Source organism: Halyomorpha halys, unplaced genomic scaffold (assembly GCF_000696795.3).
Source record: "Halyomorpha halys isolate HHAL.00 unplaced genomic scaffold, Hhal_1.1 Scaffold2262.1, whole genome shotgun sequence".
Classification (NCBI taxonomy): domain Eukaryota; kingdom Metazoa; phylum Arthropoda; class Insecta; order Hemiptera; family Pentatomidae; genus Halyomorpha; species Halyomorpha halys.
Window position 1 is genome coordinate 24,992 of NW_027111226.1, and position 10,519 is coordinate 35,510.

Here is a 10,519-nt window from a genome sequence, read left to right on the forward strand (position 1 = left end):
TTACGATAAAATAATCCCGGATTATTGTTGCTAATATTCAATATCGATATTACAATAATAGAAAATAACGAAATCAATATCTAATTATGAAAAAAATATCGATATTCCTATTTTATAATCTCTATATAATATTTTAGTCATTTAAAACAAAATATCGATATTTCAATCAAATTATATACAAATATTATTGCTAATATTTGATATCAATATTAAAAGAATACAAAATATAGAAAAAATATGTAAGTATCAAAATATACTTTTTCAAAATTTCAATCAAATTATATCCGAATATTATTGCTAATATTTGATAATAATATTTAAACAATACAAAATATAATATAAATATGTAATTATCAAAATGAAATATCGATATTTCAGTTTCTAATTATCTAAATTATATTTTTGTCATTTAAAACAAATTATCGATATTTCAATCAAATTATATCCAAATATTATTGTTAATATTTGATATCAATATTAAAACAATACAAAATATAGATATAAATATGTAATTATTAAAATAAAATATCGATATTTCATTTTTAAAGTTTCTATACAATGTTCTACAATTTTAACAATTATATTTGTTATATTTATGATATAGTTGTCGTGGTGTTACTTTGTTTCATCGTTATAAGAGTTTCTTATATATTTTTATTACAATCTCACAAGTGGAGATCATAACACAAAAAAGGCAATCCATCCCCGCCGGACCCACCCCGCTAAACCCCCGAGGAGCGACGGGCCTATATCACTTTTGAACTATTAGCTTAAAACTGGAAGAGGAAACTTTAAGATAGTTAAATCGAGCAATATTTAAAAAGCGCCTGAAATTGAAAACGGCATGAAAGCAACCCTCCACTTCCGCCCTCCATGGTAACCTTACTTATCTGACTTTTGAAACAGACAATTATAGCGAATAGGTTGGTCGATGTACAACATGTCACAATCTCACAAGAGGAGATCATAACACAAAAAAAGGCAATACTTCCCCGCCGGACCCGCTCCAATAAACCCCCGGAGAGCGACGGCCCTATATCACTTTTGAAATATTAGCTTAAAACGGGAAGGAGAGACTTTATGATAGTTTAATCGAGCAATATTTAAAAAGCGCCTGAAATTGAAAAACGGCATGAATATATAATTATTTTTACTTTCATTCGTTAAATTTAGATATTTTAGTTCCGATATAATCTATATTTTGCTTTCGACACCCCCCCTACCTACAATATGTACCGGTAAGTTCTCCCTACTAAATCCCTACCGGTTCAACCCTATCTCCACCTCCCCCTCTACCTCACAAGGGTGATCAATTTACATAGGCATTTCTGAATGTCCTCTCTCCATCACAGAGCTTTTGCAAGGCTTCTCGGCACAGGAAATCCCGTTGTCCACCAGGTAACTCTATATTCTCCCTGACGTTATAATTCAGCAGTGTGCGGTCGCCTCTCCGCTGACAACCCTTTTAAATGTCTCGCGTCTTCCTCTCTCCAGTCCCTCGCCTCCATTCTCCTCTGTTTCCTCGTTTCCACCTTTGTTTCAACCAATGGTGACTTCTACGTATCTGTTGGGCGTTGATCTCCATTGGTTCGCCCCGGCTTACATCTTTTCTTCGGTACATATATGGGCACTGTTTAGCCATGTGCCCCTCATTTCTGCATTCGAAGCATCTCGTGCGCAGGTAATGCGCCACTAAATGCCCAATCTTTCCTCCCGCCGACTATTGTTTCAGGGTTTAGCTAGGCTTCTTCTATTTTTTTGGTTGCTAACTGTCTCTTCTACCCTTTCCGTGTTCTCTCCTCCTTCAAGAGTTGGGTATGTTTCAGGGCCGTTGGTATTGTATTCGGGTCCACTCTGGCTCTTCTACCATTCGGGCCTCCACCACTCTAGCGCTTGTTTCTATGAGATCTTGAGCAATTTCCACATACGAGCGCTCTCTCGGAAATCCTGCGTTCTTCCCTAGCTCCTTTGCCAACTGTAGCTTTAGTAGTAGGGATAAGAGTTGCATCCGACCCTGTACCTGGATGGTTTTCATTATTTTGCTGAGTTAATTTTGTGTTCTGTTAAAGTGTGCCAGGAGTTTCATTGCCTATACATATATTGCCCACTAGACTGTGTCTTTTTTTTTTTTTTTGCCTCCCCAGTCTTTATAAATGTGTCCTCCTCCGAACTCCTTCTTTAACCCAGCGTCGGACGCGGCTGATTTGACAGGCACAGGATTCGGTTTTTTTTTGTGTATCTTCCTAAAAGGTTCCGAGTGTGACCCCTACATCCCAGAAGTTTCCTAACTTTGTGAGGTGGTTCTTGGTAATTTTTGGTTTAATCAAATAAGGCTATTTAGGGACTTCAGGAGTTTTTATACATCATGTGCCTGCCAGGCCTACCGTGCCCCGATTTTGAGAATCCTTGACCGCGGTCTACGACAGGTTAATCATTCCTTGATACTTCTCTAAGGGGTCTCATCGTCCGCCTGAAGATGCTCCTCTTTACTTTGCAGACTACCACTGATTTTAATGCCTCTGCATCTTCACTATCGAGTAGATTTTCGTTAGACTTCGCTTCAATTCGGCTTATTAGCCTTTTAAAAAGTGATTTAATTCTCCAGTCTCCCTCGTGAATTTTTCTTCTCGTGTGACACCACCTTCCTCAGGTACTGGGCAGTTGCCGTATGGACCTTAACCCATTCTAGCGTGTACTAAATATAAATTAATTAAATATTATAAACAATTATTATTTATAATAATTATTCCCTTTTCTATTTTTTGACATCTTGCTTTCGTCGATACAGGTTGAAAAGAAGTACCCTTAATCAAACTCAAGCGGATGAGGAGACACCCTGGAGTGTGATCAAGGCGAGTTAGAAGAAGGCATTTGGAGGAGGACGTAGGGTCCCAGAAGAGGACATATTTATGATGATTAGGGAGACGACGAAACCGAGTCTAATGGCCAGTATGACACGGAACTCCTGGCACGCCACAACAGAATCAGCGATAAACGCTGCGAAATGATAGAAATCCAGGTACTGCGTTGGATGCAATTTCTATCCAATGTATAAAGATTCGCAAAGGAGCTGGGGAAGAAGGAGGAAATGGCGAAAGACCGCTCCTCCTTAGAGTGCGCGCAGGAACTAATTGATGCCAGCGCCAGAGAGTAGCAGTTCCGTATGTAAATAGAAGAAAGTGGATGGACAAGAATTACTTATAATCGACCGAGTACTAATCAAATCCCATGGAGAAGAAATGAATACCACCATAGTCGGAAGGAAAGAGTAGCTATCACCGAAAGGAGGCAGATAAAACCAAGAAGCAGCGTGCGTCGTGAAGACAGAAAATACCATGGTTGTGGGAAAGTAGGACACTTTGTGGCCCACTGTCCACGCACAAGGTGTTTAGATTGTGAAAATGAGGGGCACATAGACAAACAGTGCCCAGAGATATGGGATAGGGTGAATCAATGGAGATCAACGCCCAACGGATATATAGAAGCAACCTGAGGTTGAGTAGATCATCTGGTGAATCGATGGAAGCGTGGGAGACTGATGAAGAAGCTGAAGAACCACGGTACCGAGTTAGCCAAGGGGATAGGATGGAAACAAGGAAACAAACAGAGTGGATGGAGTCGAGGAACTGGAGAGAGGAAGACGCGAAAGATATTAAGGGGATGTCAGCAGAGAGGCGACCTCACACTGCTGAATTATAACGTGCATGAAAAGAGCGGTGGTCTGCCTATAATAGAGATAACAGGAGTGAAGTTCCTGGTGGACACCGGCAGTTCTAACGCCATCACGTTACGAGAAGCCCTAGAAAAGCTGTGTAGTGGAGAGAGGACATACCTGATTCGGGAATGTCAATGTAAATTAATCACCCTTGAGGGTGGCCCTTGTGAAGCAGAGGGGGAGGTGGAGATAGGATTGACACGGTGGGGATTTAGTAGGGAAAACTTGCAGGTACATATGGTAGGAATTATGGCTTAGGAATACAAACTAATTGTGGGATGTGACCTACTAGGGAAGGTGGGAGCTTGGGTTAGGAATAGCAGAGGAAAATGGAAGATTAAGTTGGGAGGAAAAATGTACAAATGTCATTTTCAGCGGAAGAACGTGGGCGCTCGGGTCGGAGCAATCAATCAGGCTGAGGATTGGAGACGAAGCCTTAAGAGGGAATATGAAGATATCATTTTTAAAGAAGGGGACAAGCTTGGGACGACCGGGAGGACGGTCCAGGAGATCTCACTAAAACAAGACAAAGTGTTATACGTGAAAGAGAGGAGATACCCGCAGGCGCTACGTCACCACATCCGGGGAGAACTTCAAGACATCAGGGAATAATTATTAATAGTACTTCCCCGTACAATTGTCAGTTGTGGGGAGTGTAAAAGAAGAGCGTGCCTGGTAAAACTACAGAAAAGTATAGGGTGGTAATAGATTACAGAAAGCTGAACAAGAATACCGTAGATGAGAAGTATCCGATCTCCAGATTTGAAGACATTTTGGATAGGCTGAGCGGAGCTAAGGTATTCACTACTCTGGACTTCAAATAAAAATGCACCCGAAGGATCAACACAAGACGGCATTCACATTTGAGAGGGGCCATTACGAGTTTACAAGGATGCCGTTTGGTCTCAAAAACGCCCCTATAACCTTTCCACGCCTGATGGACAAGTTTCTGAGAGATATTGACGAATCCGTCATTCAGATTTATATGGATGATCTCCTAGTGTTCAGTAAGAACGAAGAAGAACACAGTGTATTCCAAAGAATTAGGCAATTGGGGCTAAAATTGTTGCGATAGAAATCATTGTTGGGGCAGGAACAAACAATTTTTTTGGGCCACATGATTTCAAGGGAAGGAGTTAACCCCGACGCGGATAAAGTCGCATCTATCCGGAAGATTACTGTGACTAGGGATGTGAAGGGAGTACGGAGGCTGCTGGGAACTTTAAATTATTACCGAAGATTTGTGGCAGACGTGGCCGAGTATCTTGTCCCACTCAACAACCTTCCGATAAAGGCAGGAAGATGATCATCACTCCGATGGTGGAAGACAATATCAGGCGGTGCATGGAGAGCTGCAGCAGGAGCCGCTGCTTGCTTTCCCAGACTCCACTCGGCAATTTACTATCACTACAGATGCGAGGGAATACCGCAGTGAGCGGTGTCGTCTGGGGAGAGTGAAGGACGAGATCGCCCGGCGACATACGGCCAGATACACTACATACACTGTACCAGATACAGTGCGCTGGAACGAGAGCTCTATGGAATAGTGTGGGCTTTCGACTCCACGCAGGGGCCAAAGTGGTCAACAGCCCACACTATTCCATAGAGCTCCCGTTCCAGCGCACTGTATCTGGTCGCCGTATGTCGCCGGGCGATCTCCCCTCATCCCTCACGCGGGTGCAGAAGAAGAGACTGCCCACTACGCAACGACTGGCTCTGCTGAGGGTCACGAAGGCGTATAGTACGGTGTCGCATGAGGCGATGCAGGTGCTAGCCGGAGCAATGCCCCTGGACCTCATCCTCAAGGACGATGCTACGAAGTATGATGTGAAGAGGCAGGGGCTGGGAGTGGTACTGGCGGGACTCCAGTAGAGGATCGGCGAGACCCTGAACCTTTGGAAGAAGTTCCTGCGGAGTCGATTGAGGAGTGGAATGGACGTTGGCGGACAAGCGAAAAGGGTTCGACGTTGAGGAAATTCTTCCCCACCGTCCACTCAAGATTGAGAGCAGGTTGGGTCATCCCAGACTATTGGGTCTCGCAAGATCTTGGCAGGACACGGAGGATTCCGGGGAAAGCTGCAAAGCTTCGGAAAGAACATCGACCCCCGGTGCCCGACGTGGTATTGGACTGCACTGCGATGGAAGGACACCGTGCCAGGTTGTCGAGAAAAAGCGGGATCTTCGCCCTCGCCAAGACGGACTTCCCTCTGCTGATGGAGGAGGATAACTACCCGTACTTCAGGGAATTCATCTACGGGTGGAGGGAAGTGGTCGGGCCAACGCACTTTACATTGGGAAGGGCTTGGCCGCCTGGGGCCGGCGAGCCACCAATGGAAGACGTAGACCAAGATGACAGCGAACAAGCAATTTGAGACCAGGAGGGCTGGACTAGGCTGCACACTAGAGGTGACATCCGGACGGATGCGGACCAAGCGTGTTGGACGTACCGGACGGATGCTGGTGGATAAGGTGTAGCCCCATCTTAAGGCACTCAACCGAGTGCTGGGCTGCACCACGTTTTTATAATAATTATTCTCCCCAAAAAATTAAATAGTTCCACCATTAATTTTTTATACACATATGAAAAAAAAGTTTCTAAAAAAAAAATAGAGAGATGTTTATTGGCAGCAGTGGCATGCGCAATCCTAGCGCACTACCCCACTGTTGCCGAACCCCGTATGGCAGCAATGCCAGGAAGGGGGAACAAAAAAAAAAATGTTGACCACTTTGGGTCCTATATGTTCGGGAGAAAGTTTCAAGTTCACACTGACCATAGGCTCCTGCAATTGGTGGGAAAATTGAAGGAGTGTTCGGCCAGAATTACGCGTTGGAAAGAGTTCTTTGGGCAGTACAATATGGAGATCACATATAAACCTGGCAAAGATAATGTGGTAGCTGATTGGTTATCTCGAGCCATAACTGTGAACCCCTTGGAAGATGACAACGGGGAACCGTTTGGAGTGAGAAAGTTTCCACGAGAATGGACGCCGAGAGAGGAAGATGAACAGAATGTGGTGGAGGAAGACGATAGGGAGGAATTTTCGTCAAACGAGAGCTCTGAGTAAGGAAGAACAATAGTTTTGGAGGAATTAGAGGATATCATCAATGACAACAGGCGGCAGATTATATGAAAGACGAGAACCAATGTAGTTGAGTGTAACATGAATGGTAGGAGCAATATCACGAAGATTTGATCGCGCGAGGCGTGAAAAATGACCAAATCTGTAAAACATTGAATAATGCTTCCAAGCCAGGAGGAAAGTGTCAGCTGTACGTTGGGAATGAAACCATTTGGGAGAAGATCAAGCGGCTATAACGTGTTGAACATATAGGAATGGACAGGACATTCACTCAATGCAAGCTGATGGTGTAAACCATTCGGATAGGACGAACGCTAGAGAGAGGTGAGTGTAGCATATCATCAAGGCAAAACATATCACCGCGGAATCTCGGAGACCCTGCAAGCATTAAAGAGAAGTTTGTCTACGCGATTCCTTACATTAAGGTTGCTATCTCGTTTTGTTTTTTTAGCTTTGGTGATGTCCTGAAATTCATATCTCAAACGTCGAATAAAAAAATAAATTTTGTTTATTTGTGTATCTATGCTGACCATTCCCCGACCATCTTCTGCCCATATCTATCTACGATTAACTATTAAAACCTGAACAGGTGTGCTATGATAATTTTTCCCATTCATTAGTTCCTAAAAAATGATCAAGAACAATTTATTGTTTATTAAATGTATATTAATTTAATTAATATCAATACTATATTAATAAATTCTAGAAATAGCAATAAATCTGTTTACTTATAATTTCATATTTTTAAATTATTCGCATTTTTAGATTATGAATACCCAAAAAGGTATTTTTTTAACCTTCTAATGTAGTAATAATATTTAGCTTTTAATCAACGAAAAAAGAGTAAGTAACTGAGATATCAAATTTCAAAGAAATATTTTGTTTGTTTCAGTTCCTCCTGATCCACCCCTTTTGCATGTTATTAAAGCTGACATTAACAGTTTACATTTGAAGTGGACAAATCAAGGAAATAATGATGTTCCAATTTTAGGTAGGTATTTAAGATATTTTTAATTTATAAAATAGTGCACAGACTGAACTATCCCACTTTTTTTGGTGCCATACCGTCAGCTAATAAAATAATTTTAATCTTTTCGAAATTATTATAGGTATTTAGGGTATTTTTAATTTAATTAAATACTTTATACAATTTTTTTTTTTACAAACGAACTACGTCCTCACAAAAACACCACAAACACACGTACCTTAAATGTATATATAAGTTATTGTAATAAAGACTACAAAAGACTTTTTAAGAAGAGTTTATTGTACATTTAAAGCAAATAAAACACTTAAAGTCTAAAATAACTATCAGAAAAAGGACCAGCGTGAAGACGGGCTACAGAGCAAGTGTGAGTTAAGAGATAAATTACTAGCAGTATAAAGAGGAAATCTGCACTATTTCTAGGAACCTTGCGTTGCTAGAGTTACAAGTCCGTGAGAAATAGTTGTGTTCCAGCGAGAGGATTCTTAGAGCTAGATTATAATATTTGAAAAATAAGCTAAAATACAATATGTAACTCCTCCCCTCTTGGACCCGAATTTCCCTGTTTAAGGTAGAATGAGTTACAATGTTAGTGATATAAAAAATAGTAAATGAAGATTACATATGAGACGATAAACACTACAAAACAAAAATATAAAAACAATACATAAAATAGGATGTGTAACCTGTTTGAATAGTGTATAACTTTAGTTGTTATAATCTGTGAAAGTTTGAATATTTATTAATTTATTAAATAACATTATAGAACATTATGTTGAAGTGGATGAGGAAACAATTTATTAAGATAAAAAATAATACTAAAGTTTGTTATATCTTGATAGATTCTCTTCAAATGATAATTAATTATCTTCATCTTGCTGAAGTTGAAGGGTGTAAGGTTTCTAAGAAGCTATGATGTCCATGGGTGGTTTTCTTCATGGCTTAGGCGAGTTTATGTCTTAAATACAAGAATCATAATGATGGGACATATCTGTTATATAGCAGTGATACATAAAGCTTCTCTTGACGAGTTAAAAAAATTGAATTCGTTATCAATATTTAAGAGATATTTGAAACTATGTATTATTGTTATAATTTCATTTTTTACAATAGATGGTGTTGGATACAAATTATAAAAGTTCTAAACAATTTCTTTAATTATTGGTAACGTTGAAATATATAAAAGCTCATTTTTGTGTATTGCACATTCTACAGATGTTATACTTTCTATTTTAAGGATAAATTTAAATTGAAATGAAAACAGGAATTTATTTTCATAATGTAAAGCAATTTTTCTAATTCTTTAAATAAAGTCTTAGTAATAATTATTGGTGGGTAAAGCGTATTTAATTTACAAAATGTTATCTAAGTTTTTATATGAGATATATTGATGGTTTTAGAGATAAAGTAATTTTAATGTGATCTAATAATTGTTTAAATACTCCACTTACCCCTGTCAAACAGATCCGCTAGCTAGGACAACATCTGGCCAAACAATTAATTTTGAATCTTCATAAAAGACTGAAATTATAGGATACTGCCCATCGATTTCAATTATTACAACACTTACAAGACTAACAGTCTAAACCACTTTTTAATTACAAAAGTTATTTATGTGACGGTAATAAGGCCAATTTTGTCTTACGGAATTGAGCTCTGGTATTCCACTAAATCATCGAATCGCCCAAGTATCCACCAAATCTTACAATCGAAAATACTTAATCAACCATTTTTTGTCACAATAAAATCATCCATAAGGATCTCAATGTTCCATACATAGCAAATTTGACCATAAAAAGATAGATATCCAATCATTTCATGATAAACTTCTTAATCACCCAAATCCACTTGTTCCAAACCTTGCTTTATCTTCAATACCTGATATTCCTCCTAAGTGACTGAAAAGCCTCGAGATCTACTCGAATGTTATCTGAGTACCACCAATGGGTAGATTCTCTACAAAACTCTATCATGGCATTGCAACGTAATTAATATCACACTAGTTTCATATTTATTTTATACAGTTTCAATAAATAAATAAAATCTTATAAAGCTCCGAAAATTTAAAATTATCTCTGATCTAGTCGATCCACTCTTATTTTCAATCCTGAAAATTAAATACTTCCGGGAGAATAATAGTTCCCACAATAATAAACAATAAAAACCTGTAGTTTCTATTTCCATGTCTCTATTTCAACTGTATCAAAAACAACTATTGTAGTATTATATTTCTATTTCTAGGGCCTTACTTAATATTTTATTTTGGGATTCTTTAAAACTCTTTGTTTTCTCCTCTTAAACGTTAGGGTATTGCCATGTGTATTGAGTGTTGTACCTTTTCATCTGACCAAAAAATCAGTACATTATTTATAAAAATCTCAGCTTTAGCTCTCGGAGCATCTTCAAAAGCTGTATATTGGTTTTAAATATTATCTCCACTATATCCCAATTATATTGAATGACTGTTATGTTTCCTATCCGAATTTAGATCCCTTATCACTCCACTCATCTCCTTACTAACAAATCTAGTATCTAATCTTATTCCTCCGTCAAGAAACCCTTAAATGGCGCCATTTAAGTCTCTTTCTATTCTTCTTTGGAATGCGAATGGTTTCCGAAACCACGTTAACGAACTAACGGCCTTATTACACGACAAAAATATTGACGTAGCTCTAATAACTAAAACTCGACTTACCACCAGACGACTAATGAACATACCTCAGTACCAAATTTATCGAA

The 10,519-nt window shown here is 39.1% G+C and overlaps 1 protein-coding gene across 1 annotated transcript in view; it reads left to right on the top strand.

Annotated features, from left to right (window-relative positions):
* LOC106691339 (cell adhesion molecule Dscam1) overlaps positions 1 to 10,519 on the top strand; it is a gene marked incomplete at its 5' end in the record, with an annotated part of 26,340 nt that overhangs the window by 13,269 nt on the left and 2,552 nt on the right. The window contains one exon of the mRNA XM_067049273.1: positions 7,688 to 7,790. Within this exon, the coding sequence (XP_066905374.1) occupies positions 7,688 to 7,790 (103 nt within the window). The remainder of the gene's footprint in view (positions 1 to 7,687; positions 7,791 to 10,519) is intronic.